We start from the raw sequence: 15,531 nt of genomic DNA, 5'->3' as shown, positions 1-15,531 counted from the left end.
TCAGTGATAAACAGTGATGTGGAAGCATAAGACAAATAAACCCTTTCCCCCACCCCTCCAAGTTTCTTTGGTCATAGTATTTCATCACAGCAGTAGTAACCCTAACTGAGACAATGGAGTCTGTATTCTAGTGATATATGCCCTCTGGAATATTTGTAGGTCACATAAGGTAGGTGGGGCAGTGGCAGACAGTTGGGCAGGGTGGCCTTGTTTTCTGTATGTCTGTCTTATTGCTTTGGCACCCAGACAGTTTTGAAGGAAGTCATTCATCCCTGGGAAGCTGGAGAGAGCTGGGAACATTCTGATCCCTAGCAAGCATTGCAAGCTGTTCCCAGCTCTGGGCCTCTAACCAGCCAGAGAGTCAGGAATGCCATGACACCATGAGTACCGTTTGGCTTACCAAGAAGCAGCAGGAAATGAACGCCCACACCTCCCCACCTGAGCTTCCCGCACATGGGGACTCCCAGCCTCTTGGGGAGCAGCTTGGAACCTTGTCTTCTGGCCTTGCCCCACAACTTGAAAACTGGGGCCATCACCTTTCCCAGAGCGGAAGCCGTGCACCTTCGTGCACCTTGTCCTACACGGGCGGGAATCTTGCCGTACATAGCAGAGGCTTCTGGGAAACTGAGCATTTGTGGCAGGCTCAGAAAATGCAGGCTAGCCCCTTGAGTGAAGGAGATCTTCACGGTGTGCTACTGTGTGCCCTGAGGACCAGGTAGTGGACTGGGGCTCACCAGGTCATCCTGCCAGCGGGGTTGAGGCTTCCAGAAATGATGAAAATCACCAGGTATGTCCTGTATCCAAAGCCAAACAGGACACATTGTGTGAGCCCTACAATGAGCTGCCAACATACTCACAACTTCAGAGAGAAGGTGTTGGCACATTTTATAACCCTACCCCTCACCCTGCCACAGATGCAAATTTTTGAAATGTCAAAGCAAATTCCCCAAGTGCCAGTGGGAAGAAAAAGCAATCCACTCCTGACGTCTGGGTGATTGCATTTCAGCAAATCATATGTCAACTGACGAGCTCTTCTTGGATCCACTGCATAGCTTTGCCTTCATAATAAGACCCAGAGCCGTTTCATGGGCTAAACCCAAAGCCATCAGCCTCGAAAGCTGTAATACCAAAGGACAAATTCAGTGCTGAAACTTCCCAGGTATTCATTTCTCAAATCACTCTCAGGATGCAAGACTTAGGCTGTGAAATATAGTGAACTTTCAAATAAATAAGGAGACCGGACAGAGTTTAAATGCATTCGGAAATCCAGGACCGCCTAGCATAGCAAGCAGGCTAATAAAATGTCACAGGTAGATTTAAAACTTAGTTTTGGGCAGTACTTTAAACTTCGGTCTCTTAAGCCTCTCCATAAAAAGGGATTTTGTGTTTGTAGAGATGCCTATGGGGGAACTTTCATTTCCTCTTCTTGGTTGGAGAGGCTCTAGGATGCATTAAAAACAGGCCCGGAGGAAGGAAGAAGTAAAAACCAGCCTTCCCCTAAGACCCCTGTCTTTGCAAGCAGGCTGGGAAACCCCTCGGGCTGGGGAGGAGGAGCTGAGGAGGAGATGTGGGTGGGGAAGCAGGAGAAAGTGTGAGTCATCGGTGGAACTCAAGACCTATGCAGGTACCCAGGACAGCTTTCTAGCTAGCACATCCCCTCAGGGAGAACACTGGGAAGATACTGGGGGTGGGGGAGGGGGAGGGGTGGGGGAGGGGGAGGGGTGGGGGAGGGATTTAGGAGGGGTGGGGGAGGGGATCTTTCAAAAGAAATGAAGGGAGGAAAGGATAAGGAGAAATAAAGAGGGAATCCTGTGTGTGTCACAGAAGCGTGCTCAAATCGAGTCTTAAAGGAGAGGCAGGGCGCTGGAGAGATGGCTCAGAGGTTATGAGTGTTAAGAGCACTCACTGGCTGCTCTTCCAGAGGGCCTGAGGTCGGTTCTCAGCACCCAAGCCAGGCAACTCCCAACTGTTTCTAACTCCAGCTCTCGGGAGCCAGTGCCTCTGGCCTCTGTGGACACCTGCACTCACATGCATATATCCACATACGGACACACCCACACATAATTAAAAATAATAAAAACACACTAAGAAATGAGAGGGAGGGAGGAGGGTCAACCCGAGAGGAGGGCTTTTGAAATGTCTTCATTTGTTGCATTTTACTTACAAAATATACATTTATTCTTCTGTCCCATCCAACAGCTATGATACACCTAAGACAAGAGCAAAATGTTACATTTTTACACTTCAACTTCCTTTTGTTTACTTTTATATATAGAATTAACTTTGTGGTTTAACTCTGCCCTATCCACACGATCAATGAAAAGATAGGAGCTTTTTCCAATGCTTATGGAGAACAATGGGAAATGTAATTTGGTAAATCAGGGTCGGTTGCTCAGCATCAGGACCCAGAAGCAGGCCATCCTGTCATTTCTGAGTCTACAGACTCCCTGTGAGCAGCTGAGTTTCTGGGAATGACTTGATCTTTAGAGCATGTCTGACATGACCCCTGACCCCAGGCAAGGCTAGTCACAGAAATGGCCCAAGGATTGTTTCACTGTCTTAGTGTTCAGGAAGGAATTACTGTGTTTTTATCCTTTGATTTATGGTGGTTGAAGTTATTTGTTCCACTCTCTGATTTGTTACTTTGAATTTTAAAAAATTTCATTACTTCTATTATTACTTATCTTAGGACTATGGGGTGTTATGCCTGCATCTATGTATGTACACCACATGTATCTCTGGTACCCATGGAGCCCAGAACTGGGTCCTCTGCAAGAACAGTCTGTGCTCTTGACTGCTGAGCCTCTGGGCTCACACAGTGGCCATCACACAGTGAAGAGCACTGACCGTCCTTGCAGAGGACCCAGTTTTGGTTCCCAGCACCCCTATCAGGTGGGTCCCAACTGTCTACAACTCCAGTTCCAGGGCATCTATCTTATGCCCTCTGACTTCCACGGACACCTGCACACACGAGGTACATATAAACTCATGCAGGCATGCATACTTCTGCATAATAAATAAGTCTTTAAAAAGAAAAAAGAGGTGGGTCTTCGGTGGAGGAAGTGGGCCGCTGGGGTTTGCCTTGTGTCTGTCTCCCTTCTCTTCCGAGTTGTCTTGATGTGAGCATCTCTCCTCTCTCGTTGCCTGTCTTCCGTGATGTTTCCCCCTTGCCACAGACCTCAGCCGATGATGGACTGAGACTCCAGAAACTATGGGACAAAACCCCCTCCTCTTATCACAGGTATTTTTTTCACAGTGATGAAAAGCTAACTAATACAACTAATATTTTCTTCCCAACTAGGATAGGGAAAAAAAAATTTCCAATTAAATATAACTCAATGTTATATATGAAACTCACCTGTTTTGATTCACCTCCATGTAGGTACAATCACAGACCTCACTTCGGTTTTCATCTAGAAATACATTATCATCTCGTGTCAAACATTTTTCTGGATTAACTCTTGCTTGATTCAGCTCTCGTACACTGTCCTCCTCTGCCCGATGATCAGAAGAGACTCTTTGTCATCTACTTTCTGGTTTTCAGCACAGGGTCAAGTGTCTCCTGGTCATTAGAGCGCCATTCACTTGTGGCCACCCTCCCTGTCTGATTCGGCCCCTGATCGCCTACAGAACAGGTTCTCCTGATCCGACCCAATTGCATCCGCCACTAGGTGAGTGAGTAGGCAGATGGTCATGTGGAGGTCAAAGCAGATTCAGGAATGAGGCTTGTGAATTCAGCTTCATGTGTCTTTCACCTTGACTTCATTTATTCCTCTCTAATACTTGAAGAACGTGCATCTTATTTGCTCTGTTAGCATTTTACAGGCCAGAATCAGAGATTTTTTTTTTTTTTAAAACCAAGGATAACATATGAATGAATGAGTAGCCTTGGGGTGGTTTAGGAGATATATAAGAGACTGGCGTTTGGTTTCTGTGATTGTGTCCCCATGAAATGCAAGCTCAGAAACAGTAAAGAACGTGGAATAGAGAGAAGGGGATGTGGAGATGTCCCCCACGTCGTAGGCTCTGTCTCCCTGGGTCAACGCCCAGTCATGCATCAGTGTGTTATAGGGAGCATTGCTGGAGTAGCCCAGCCTCACTTGCCGTGCCGAAGCGTGTGGAGACAGTGTCCGCTGTTGTAGCTCCACATCTTCAGACAGCCGTCTCTGCCCCCAGTCACGAGCCTAGGAAACAGATTGTCCCGCTAGGGTGACATGACCCAGGTCACCCTGCTGAAAGGTTCATGACACTAGAGGAAGGGTGTACCTTCTTCCGCTGGAGTCAAAGGTCAGACAGGTGACACCGGCATTGCCATGAGTCCCAATAAATTCAGACACCTGTCTTCCTGTCTCAAAGTCCCACACTTTCACTACCTGTATACAAAGTTGAAAGAAAGATGACTTAGAGATAATGGCTATCAAATCAAAGGAAATTTGCATTTAGAGGTCTGGGGACATAAATATTAAAGAGGAGCTGGAGAGATGGCTCAGAGGGTGAGGGATTCAGCTCCCAGCACCCACATGGTAGCTCACGACCATCTCTAACTCCAGTTCCAGGGGATCCAGCGCCCTCTTCTGGCCTCTGCAGACAGTACACACATGGTACACAGACACACATGCAGGCAAAACACCCAAACAAAACAAATAAAAATAAATAAATGTTTACCTAGAACGTGTCTGTACTTCCACACAAGTTGGCTTACTTGAGTGTATTCATTTGCTAGCACAGCCATAGTAAACTGCCATGACTATATCACTTCAACAATGGCAATGCTTGGTTTCACAGTCTGGAGAGTCAATGTCCAGAGTCAAGGTGTTGGTGGGTGTTATAGAGTTAACTGTCAACTTGACACAATCTGGACTCACCAGGGAAGGGAGTCTCAGTGAGGGACTGTCTAGATTAGGCTGGCCCTTAAGCTTGGGTTAACTGAGGTAGGAATGCCTGTCCTGAATGTGAGAGGCACAGTTTTTTGCATTGGTCCTGAACTGAGTGAAGAGCTAGACTCATGCTTCTGAACTGTGGATGTGATGTAACCTAGGCTCACACTTCTGGACTGTGGATATAATGTGACCTAGGCTCACACTTCTGGACTGTGGGGTGATGTGACCTAGGCTCACACTTCTGGATTGTGGGTGTGATATGACCTAGGCTCACACTTCTGGACTGTGGATGTGATATGACCTAGGCTCACACTTCTGGACTGTGGATGTGATGTGACCTAGGCTCACACTTCTGGACTGTGGATGTGATGTGACCTAGGCTCATACTTCTGGACTGTGAATGCAGTGTGACCTAAGCTCATACTTCTGGATTGTGGATGCAGTGTGATCTGAGTTCACACTTCTGGACTGTGGATGTGATGTGACCTAGGCTCACACTTCTGGACAGTGGATGTGATGTGACCTAAGCTCACACTTCTGGACAGTGGTTGTGATGTGACCTAGGCTCACACTTCTGGGCAGTGGATGTGATGTGACCTAAGCTCACACTTCTGGACTGTGAATACAGTGTGAACTAAGCTTACACTTCTGGATTGTGGATGCAGTGTGATCTGAGTTCACACTTCCGGACTGTGGATGCAGTGTGATCTGAGTTCACACTTCCGGACTGTGGATGCAGTGTGACCGGCTGTCTGCAGCTTCTGCTGCAATGACTTCCTGGCAGCAACGGGCTGTAACTTGAAATGTTAACTTAAAATAAACCCCCTGTCCCTGAAGTTGCATTTGTCAGGGTATTTTATTTAAGCCGCTGGAAAAGAAACTGTGACTGTGGGATTCATTTCCTGGACCTTCTAAACTTCCAGTCTTAAGACCTTCAGCACAATTGTTCTTGCAATTAGTCTCTCTCAGGCCCGTCCCTTGAGCAGGCTTTGAATGAGAGCCCTCCTCCCGGGAGTCCAATGTCCTCTCTCCTGATGGCTGAAGTCAGTCCCCACCACAGGGGGGGTTCATTTGAGGTAGGCTTAGAGCCAGCTCTCCAAGTCCTCTGAGCAGACAGTGGATTAGAGTTTCAACCAATTCTTGAGAAGTATTTGCTTTACAACATACAAGATAATCACAAGGATATAGTACTCTCAGGACGGATGTTCCTTCCTAATAACTCACGCTGGGAGCCACTGGGGAGACAGCAGGCTCTTCCACTTGATTCTAAGCAAAGACTGTCCAAACAATACCGGATCATTAACAGAGCAGAACTGAATGTTCATCCCTCTGTTGACTTCTAGGAACAGAATGTCAGCAGAACACACAGCTCAGCTTTAATGGGAAGATGGAGGGGCCAGGCTACCTCACAAACATGTCGTTGCTAAGATATCAGGAATGGGTACTTACGGATGCTTCGCAGCAGCTGACCACATGCCTGAAGGCTGGGTTGTACCTGCAGCAGACCACAGGCTCTTGGTGGGAACGTACTAGGTGGGGTTCTGGGTCAGATCTTGTTCATGAAAAACAGAGACAATGAACAGCTGAGGTGATGACAGGCCAGGGATACCTGGAGGGGACTTATCTGTTGCTTCATTACACAGTGGCCAGCAGGAGAGGCTCGGGGCTCAAATGATGGATCTAGAAACCTGGGGAAACTGCCTAACTGCTCAAAATTCCACTCTCTAACCTGCAATATAGGGGTAGTAACACCTGCTCTAAAGCACGTTGCAGGGTGTGCTGGCTGATTTTTTATGTCAAGGAGACACAGGCTAGAGTCATCTGAGAGGAGGGAGCCTCCACTGAGAAGTTTCCCCCATAAGATCTGGCTGTCGGCAAGCCTGTTGGGCATTTTCTTAATTAGTGATTGATGGCGGAGGGTCCAGCCCATTGTGGGTGGTGCCGTCTCTGGGCAAGTGGTCCTGGGTTCTACAAGAAAGCAGGTTGAGCAAGTTGTGAGGCGCAAGCCAGTAAGCAGCACCCCTCCATGGCCTCTGCATCAGCTCCTGCCTGCACGTTCCTACCCTGCTTGAGTTCTGGTCCTGACTTTTTTCAATGATGAGCAACGATGTGGAAGCATAAGACAAATAAACCCTTTGCTCCCCAGACTGCTTTGGTCATGGTATTTCATCACAGCAACAATGACCCTGACTAGGACACAGGGACTAAATAGGAAGAGATACGGGCATCTTCTTAGAACAGCACACGTATGATAAGGCGCACTCAGAACACATGTGATTGACACATGATGAGTTATAATGACTGCGAAAGAAGAAAACGGAGAACATGCACTTCCGACTGATTGATTGATTGATTGATTGATTGATTGATCGAGACTGGTTCTCCTGTAGCGCAGGCTGTCCTCAAACTCAAGATCCCTCTGATTCTGTCTATTGAGCCATAACAGGATCATAGGTGTGTGCCACCACAAGGGGCTATGCAGGAGGAGTGGGATTTGATGACTTTCAGAATCATCTAGAGTGCTGAGAATTTAGATTTTCTCCCAAACAAAAAACAAATTAGCACACTATGAATCCTTGTGCCCGGAAAGTGACACTTCTCAACTGCCACAGGGACGAGGCCAAGCAGGTCCGGCACGCCCAGTGCCACTGTGACTCCATGGGTACCCAGGTGTGAAGGGCACAGCAGAGCAAACAGAGCCTGGTTCCATCCGCTGCCTCTGGGAGGCCAGCACTCCCCAGCAGCTCAAGCCCCGTGGCCGGATGTCCTCGTCTGCAAAACACAATCTCTTGTGGAAGTGTGAGGAATAATTATGAGGAAATGGAGATACATGTTGGCATGCAGTGGCTGTAACACCGAACGCTAATCCCATGTGCAGTCTCCCAGCCACGTCCCTCTTCATGGCTCTTCCCTAGCGTTGCTGCAGGAGAAAGGCAGAGCCTCCCACTGATCTGAAACCTCAGGTGTGATGTTCAGACTCCTCTCCAAGAGACAGCAGCCTGTCCTGGGGCTTTAGGATGTGTGTGTGTGTGAGGGGGGAGGTGGGGGAGACTGGCCCAGGCAGAAGGAGCCAGGAAGTCTACAGAAACTCTGGGTCTGGTGGCTGGTCTGACCCCTTTCGCAGGTGCGGGGGCGGGGGGGGGGGGGGGGGGCGGAACTTATGCAAATGAGGATTAGGTAACTCTGGGTTGCACAGCTCCTGAGTGACAAAAGGGATGGGGTGGGCTGGGAAAGGGGACACCACCTGGCAGCTCAGTGTTAGCACCGGAGACTGAGATTGTGTTGGCCGTGAAGCACAATCCCCACCATTGCATTGCATTCCAAAAGAAATCAGTCAAGTGGGCTGTTTGTTCTCCACGATTCTGCCACGCAGAACGAACAGCAGTTTGATTGGCAGAGGCTTCCTCTTTGAGCAGGCTGTTTTGGCTGTGCCAATCATTTAGCAGGGGCTCTATTTGAGTTTTCTGAGCCATTCTCCCAGGCCGCACGGCTTCACCGAGGTTAGAAAGGGAGCGGATGGCCAAGACCAAGATGGCCGCATGAGATGCCTTAAAATGTGCTTGCTTTTCCATGAAGTTAACTTAAAAACTATTTGTAATTATGTGTACGTGTGTATCTGTGTGTGGACTTATGCACATGAGTACAGATGCCTGTCGGGGCCAGAGGTGTCAAGTCCTCTAGGACTAGAGTGACAAGCAGTTGTGAACCACCGGATGTGGGTACTAGAAACTGAGCTTGAGTCCTTTGCATCAAAGCAATGCATCTTCTTGGCCACTGGGCCGTCTCCAACCCCTTGAAATTTACTCTTTTGTTGTTGTTGTTTTTGTTTGTTTGTTTTGTTTTTGTTTGAGACAGGGTTTCTCTGTGTAGTTTTGGTGCCTGTCCTGGATCTCACATTATAGACCAGGCTGGCCACGAGCTCACAGAGATCTGCCTGGCTCTGCCTCCCGAGTGCTGGGACTAAAGGCGTGTGCCACCACTGCCTGGCCTTTGAAATTAGCTCTTAACATGCAGTTTGATCTTTGAGTACAACAAATGGATTAAGAGCCCCAACTCCCAACTCCCCCAACTCCCATGCCTATGTTCACAAATCAAGAGGAAACATGGGGAGGGTAAAGGTCTTGATTTGGGGCACAGGAAGCCAGTCACCATTGTGAGACAGTTTCTGAAACACACAGGCTATGGCAGTCACTGTACGGATTTTCTGCATCCTTGTCTGGTGCTTTGGATTCTCAGAACTGCTGAACGCTGGTCAAAACAAAACAGAACTGTGGTGGGGAGGAGGGATGCATGTTGTGAAGCCAGGAGGAGTAACAGGGGATTAAGTGGGCCATGTGGGGCTGGAGAGATGGCTGGGAGGTTCAAAGCACTGGCTGTCCTTCCAGAGGACCTGGGTTTGATTCCCAGTATCCACATAAAAAATAACAAATAGACGAAGAGCGGGCCACACTTACACTAGGCTGGCTGTCATGAGGTCCATGCTTTTGGGTTACCGAGAGCCTTGCAGCTCTCAAAGCATATGCCAAGCACCCCACTACTCATGGTGGCACCCCACCACTCTTGCTGGCAGGGCAGGGGGCAACTCTTTTCCCACAGAAGGGCATGGCCTGTGGGCCTCTTAGGGCATGGAGGATGCTTCCTTGCAGGCTGTGGGAATGGGTATCAGGAAGTACATTTCCTTTTGTCTGAGGCTTTGTTTTAAATCAATTAACTATTAATTAATTAAGTGTGTATGAGTGTTTGTATGTATACCACACAGGTGCCTCATGTCTGCAGAAGTCAGAAGAGGATCCTCTGGAACTGGAGTTACAGATGGTTGTGAGTCACCATGTGGGTGCTGGAAACTTAACCCCGGTCCTCTGCAAGAGCAGCCAGTGCTCCTAACTCTTGAACCATCTCTCCAGGCCCTTGTCCTTTTTGTTTGTTTGATTTTTTTTTTATACAACATATTTTGGTTCCCCCTGCCCCAGCGCACCCCCCCAGCTCTTCCCCACGATCTCCCACCTCCTCCTCCCCATCTCCTCTCCACCTCTTCCCGCCTCCTCCCAGCTCCTCCCTCCCTCCCCACCCACCCAAATCCACCTCCTTTCCAGCTCTCTCATTAGAAAACAGACAGGCACCTAAAAGAATAGGCAAACAAATCTGAATGGGACAAAACTCAAAACAAACTTGAGCAGGACAAAGCAAGCAAAAACAAACAAACAGACAGAAGAGCAGAAAAACAGAGAGCCAAAGACAAAGCACAAGAAACACAGGCAGACGTAGAGACACACAGAGATCCCCTAAAGACACAAAACATTCCGTGAGATGGAACCCATCTCCGACACTGCTCGGTGGCCAAGAAACTGAGACTAGGGACCTGGGGGGAAATTACCACTGTCCTGCTAAAGGACCATAGCAACAGAATGTCTCCTAAATAATCCTGCACTGCTCGTAGATCGGAAGCTTGTTCCTGCAGCAGATGGGAATCAATGCAGGGGCCACAGCTGGACCGTGCGCAGAGAGTGAGAGGCCTCGGAGCACCCCTAAATGGGATGTCTCCATCAAATCCCTCCCCTCACAGCTCAAGGAACCCCGTGGAAGAGGAGGCAGAAAGAGCCAGAGAGGATGGAGGACACCCAGGAAACACGGCCTTCTAAGCACATCAGGACTGACGCACACGTGAATTCACAGAGACTGTGGCAGCATGCACAGGACCTGCATGGGTCTGGGCCTGACGGGATCCCAGTGCTGAGGGCGGAGGGCAAGCCCACATCCCTAACCCAGAAGCTCTCTCCTACTGACAACCAAATGAAAACTTAGTTTTCTCTAAGGGAGTTTCACTTGGTATATGAACCACTCTTAAGGCCGGGGGGGGGGGGGGGGGGGCACCCACGGCCAGCAGAAGATGGCCAACACAAAACACACTCATCCACGGCCAGCAGAAGATGGCCAACACAAAACACACTCACCCACGGCCAGCAGAAGATGGCCAACACAAAACACACTCATCCACGGCCAGCAGAAGATGTCCAACACAAAACACACTCACCCACGGCCAGCAGAAGATGGCCAACACAAAACACACTCAATGGCGTCTTCGGAGGGTCTTTGTCTCATAATGCTTTGTCTAGACATTTTTCTTTTCTTTCTTCTTTCCCTACAGGCCTTTTGCTTATATTTTATAGTTTCCATTTTTTTTTGTTTGTTTGTTTCTAGGGGATTTCTGTGTGAGTCAATTTGTGTGTCTCTATGTCTATATGTGTTTCCCGTGCTTTTTTCTTGTTTTATTTTTTAACGTACAGCTCCCTCTCCCCTTCGATTCATTTCAGCAGGGGGTGGGTGCCAAGAGAAGCCAGAAGACTGCCCTCTCCCAGAGGCAGGATGTCTCTTTTTTGCTCCTGGCTCCCATGCACCCTGGCAATCCCTTCCCAGCTCCTGGCTCCCTAATTATTCATCTACAAAGGTTTGGACTAGATGACCCCTGTACACCGGATGCTACTGTGAGAGCAGAAAGGCTTAGTTCGGGTAGGGCAGAGGCAGACAAGGACCTGGAGCCAACTGATGTCAGTGTGCGGTGTCCTCTCCGAGTGTGTAAGACCAGACAGGGACAACCCAGGCAGGGCAGAGGTGGAAGAGAAGGCAAAGGGCCACAGATTCTTTGTCAAGGAGGCAATGGTGCCGTAGCTGGGGGCTGGAGTAGGGTGTGAGGGTCTCAAGGAATCTAGAACACATGTGGGATTGAGGAGACTCCACTCTCAAGGCATTACAGGCCCAGGCACTGGGGAAGAGAATCCTCGGAGGTCCCCATTCCAGCTCTGTCTTGTCATTGGGCATGTGCTCCATGTACGGCTAGCTTGTTTTATGGATAGGGGTTCTAAGACATGGGGCAGGGCAGAAGCGATGGCCCTGTGGGAATGCCAGACCCCCAGATCTCTGCTCAGCTTCTGTCTTTGGATCTGGCTTCTGCTCCCATATAATGAATCTATGTACCACAGGCTTACGGCCAGTGGATGGGACAGGCCCAAGGTGAAGTCAATTCTGGACAGTGCAGGTTACTCCAGTGTTGCTAGAGGGAATGTTAAAAGGTCCTCATCAAATAAAAGCGGAAGGCCCAGGGCTGCAGTTTCAGAGAGTGGGACATGAATGGTAGAGCACTGGGTAGAACATTGACCATGCCACTGGAATTCTCTAGCACCCTCTAGAACATTCTGCACACAAAACTCAGACAGATGGTCCCGTACCCTACTTTCAGGTGAAGAAAAGCCAGGGCATCTGTGGCCACACACAGGGCTCTAGGTCCAGAGAGGTAGAGGCAGGCTGCCAGTTCACCCTTGATGCCACTGGCTTTGGAAGAGGCTGTGAAGCAGCAGCCATGGGTCTCCAGATCCCAGATCTGTGGAGGAAATGGGGGGAAGTAATAGGTTTTGTTTTTTCTTCTTCTTTTCCCTTTAGATAGACTCCCTACGTAGCCCAGGCTGGTCTCCGACTCTAAAGCCTGTGTGGGCCACACACGCAGCTAGTTACACGTTTTGTCCATTTGTTCTTCCACAGCGGTTGCCTGTTGTGGGGTCCGGCTTGACTTGACCAAGTCTAAACTCTATGTCCGCCCCTGTCAGAAGTCGAAATGCTGAAAGCAGTCCTCCTCTGTCGTTTTTGTGAAGAAGACAGCAAGGCCTGGTCCCCTCAATCATGGGAGTGTGAAAGGTGACCAGAGAGAAGGGACAATTATGATCACGAGTCACTAGGCTCTATTCTTCCCACAAGGAAATGACCAGTCGCCCCCTCCTCCCTGGACACAGCTCTCATGGGGAGCTGATTTGCGGTACCTTTTTTTTTTTTTTAATGTGCATTGGTGTTTTGCCTGCACGAAGATGTCAGGCACCCTGGACTTGGAGTTACAGGCAGCTGTGAGCTGCTATGTAGGTGCTGGGAACTGAACCCAGGTCCGCTGGAAAAGCAGCCAGTGCTCTTAACCACTGAGCCATCTCTCCAGCGCCCTGTTCTCAGTTCTTAATACAAGAATACACCACCAACCAAGTCATTGGGCAGATATTTGGAGGACACGGGGAACGGACTCCTGTGTGGCTGTTGTTGGAGGACATAACAACCCAGTGTCCATCTCCCTGTGGTTTCCACCTAACACCTGGGCAGCCTCACACAATGTCCTCCCAGCTCTTCCCCTCAGTGCTGTCCGCAAAACAGAGAGACAATACTGCCTACTTTATAGTGTTGCTTAGAGAAATTAGAAAACTGATTAAAGAGCAGAGTGCTTAGAGAAGTGGGTAAAACACAGTAACGGTACAACATGATTAGAATAACCCGGCTGTCAATCACTGTTAGGCTTGTAAGTCATGCCGTGGCTCTGGCGTTCTATGAGCAGACTGTGAGCTGGTGAGGGCTGCAGTGGCCAAGCCCCAGACTGGGGAGACCATGACCGTCACGGGCACTGGCTGCCCCGTGAGCTGACATGCACCCACTGTGTGTCAACTGCTTTGAGTCCTGGTCTCTTTCACTTTGTGTTATGGTGAACTGCTACCCTCCCTTCAAACGGCGAATAACCCCAGTACCTCAGGACGGGGAATCCATTTGGAAATGGGGTTGTTGAGATAGAAGTAGTGAGTGAAGATGAGGCCATCCTGGAGCAGGCTAGACTCCGGCACGATGGGTGAGTTTGCAGGAAGAGGAGAGTTAGGGAGAGATGCACAGCGGGAAGACAGTACATGAAGATGATGGCAGAGATCAGGGCAGTGTATCTGCAACCAAAGAATACCATGATTGCCAGAAGACTATGAGGAGGTAGGCAGGGGCCTGGGTCCAGCCCGCCTTCACAGCCCTCCAAAGGACCCAACCCACCCAACACCTTGGTCTTGGGCTCTCAGCCTCTGAACTGTAAGCCAGAACATTTCTGTTATTTATCCCACTCTGTCTCTGGTACATTGTTATGGCTACCCATGTGAGTCGGCTTTCTATCACCATTGTGAATGCCTTCAAAACTAAATTTAGAGAGAGGAAGGTCTCTTTTGACTCATAGCTCCAGAGGATACAATCCACAGTCTTGGTGGCCTTGCTGCTTTTAGGCCTGTGGCAAAGCAGCGCCTCATTGGCAGGGGCACAGGAGAGGGGGGATGGCACACAGAACTGCTCACCCTATGGCCAGGTAGCAAGAGAACAAGTAGGGGACAGGGTCTCCCCATCCCCTTCCAGACCTTGCTCCCAACAACCTGAAGAGCTCCCACTAGGCCCCTTAGAGGTTCCACTACCTCCCAATAGTTCTGTGCTGGCGACTAAACCTCTAATACTCAGGTCATTGAACCAAACTATTGTACAGCCTCTCAAACTAGTGCTCTTGATCTCTCTTTATTGATTATTTACATGGACAAGTGTTAAGTCTGTGTATGTGCATGTAACTGAAGTTAGAGGCATCCAAGCTGCCTAATGTGGGTGCTGGGAATTGAACTCAGGTCCTCTGTGTGAAGACCACATGTTCTTAACCACTGTGCCATCTCTCCAGCCCCGAACTAGTGCTCTCTTACATACTTTGGGAGGCAGAGGTTATCTGTTGACTCCAAGAGATACAGGCTAAGAAGTAGCCAAGACAGGAAACTCTAGCAAGAGTGAGCTCATGAGCCTGGGCAGAGCAATGTCTTCTCCTTGGCTCAGCTGCCAGACACCAGCCATCTGAAGTCCTTGTCTCTTAAGCTGCACTCCAACCCTTCGAATTTACACTCTGCTTACTTTCCATTCGTTCTCTGAGCTGTGAGCAAACTGGCCATCCCTGGATCCAGCCCATCCCTGATCCAGCCTGTCCCTGGATGCCTGTGCCTGCCGCTGTGCCTCCTGTGAAGCCAGCGTGGGGCCCCAGTATTGACTCCCTGTGGAAAGGGCAGCCCCAAGAGTGGCTTGCTTGAGGGACAGCCCCTCCCCTCTCTCTGCTGTCAATCCGTTGGAGCACACTCATTTGGCTGGGTGGAAGGTTGACGCGCAGCAGTCATTATCAGCTCCCCTGCTGTGGGAAGACTTTACTCCCGGATTTCTTCTTGCTCCCTGCAATGAGGTGCCATGATTTGAACATGCTTCCGAAAGTCTCTATTGCAAGCTCAGCCCCTAAGTTTATATGTTAGTGATATCTAAAGGTAGGCAATTGGGGTTTGGTGAGGTCACGAGGATAGGGCTCCCATGATGGAGTTAGTGGCTCCATAAGGAGAGAAAGAGAGAGGTAGGGGTAGCTTGGTGGTGCCTGCCTGGAATGTGTGAGACCATGGGCTCCCTGCCGGGCACCTAAAATGTATTGAAAATCCAAGAAGAGAGACCTAAGCTAGCACATTTGCCTTGCCTGACCATGCGATGCCTCTCGCTATACTGACCCAGCAAGAAGACCCCAATTAGATGCCAGTGTCATGCTCTTGGATTTCCTAGCCTTAGAACTGTGAACCAAATGAACCGGGGCTCCTTTGTAAATTGATTCGTCTCAGGTATTTTGTTACAGCACCAGGAAATGGACTAATAAGACATAAGGTTCCCGAGAGGAACACAGGAAATTCTGGAATCTGGGAAGTCATCTCAGGTAGGATGAGTTGGTGCCTGAGACCCATGAAGGAAAGGAGGGGAGACACTTGTTACACAGATGTTCAGACTGAGTCATCAAATTGGCATCGAATCCCTGTCACAC

General features: G+C 49.4%; 1 protein-coding gene across 1 annotated transcript in view; it reads right to left on the bottom strand.

Moving 5' to 3' along the window:
* LOC128120497 (WD repeat-containing protein 49-like) overlaps positions 1-15,531 on the bottom strand; it is a 57,676-nt gene that overhangs the window by 27,831 nt on the left and 14,314 nt on the right. The window contains exons 3-10 of the mRNA XM_052754584.1: positions 13,430-13,615; positions 12,104-12,255; positions 6,330-6,432; positions 4,267-4,373; positions 4,105-4,184; positions 3,359-3,413; positions 2,165-2,210; positions 735-794 (exon numbers count right to left, since the gene is read on the bottom strand). Coding sequence (XP_052610544.1) covers positions 735-794; positions 2,165-2,210; positions 3,359-3,413; positions 4,105-4,184; positions 4,267-4,373; positions 6,330-6,432; positions 12,104-12,255; positions 13,430-13,615 — 789 coding nt within the window. The remainder of the gene's footprint in view (positions 1-734; positions 795-2,164; positions 2,211-3,358; positions 3,414-4,104; positions 4,185-4,266; positions 4,374-6,329; positions 6,433-12,103; positions 12,256-13,429; positions 13,616-15,531) is intronic.

This window comes from Peromyscus californicus, unplaced genomic scaffold, assembly GCF_007827085.1.
Source record: "Peromyscus californicus insignis strain IS unplaced genomic scaffold, ASM782708v3 Scaffold_2__1_contigs__length_46816999, whole genome shotgun sequence".
NCBI lineage: Eukaryota > Metazoa > Chordata > Mammalia > Rodentia > Cricetidae > Peromyscus > Peromyscus californicus.
The sequence above is the reverse complement of the archived record's forward strand: the minus strand, read 5'-3'. Positions and strand labels throughout refer to the sequence as shown.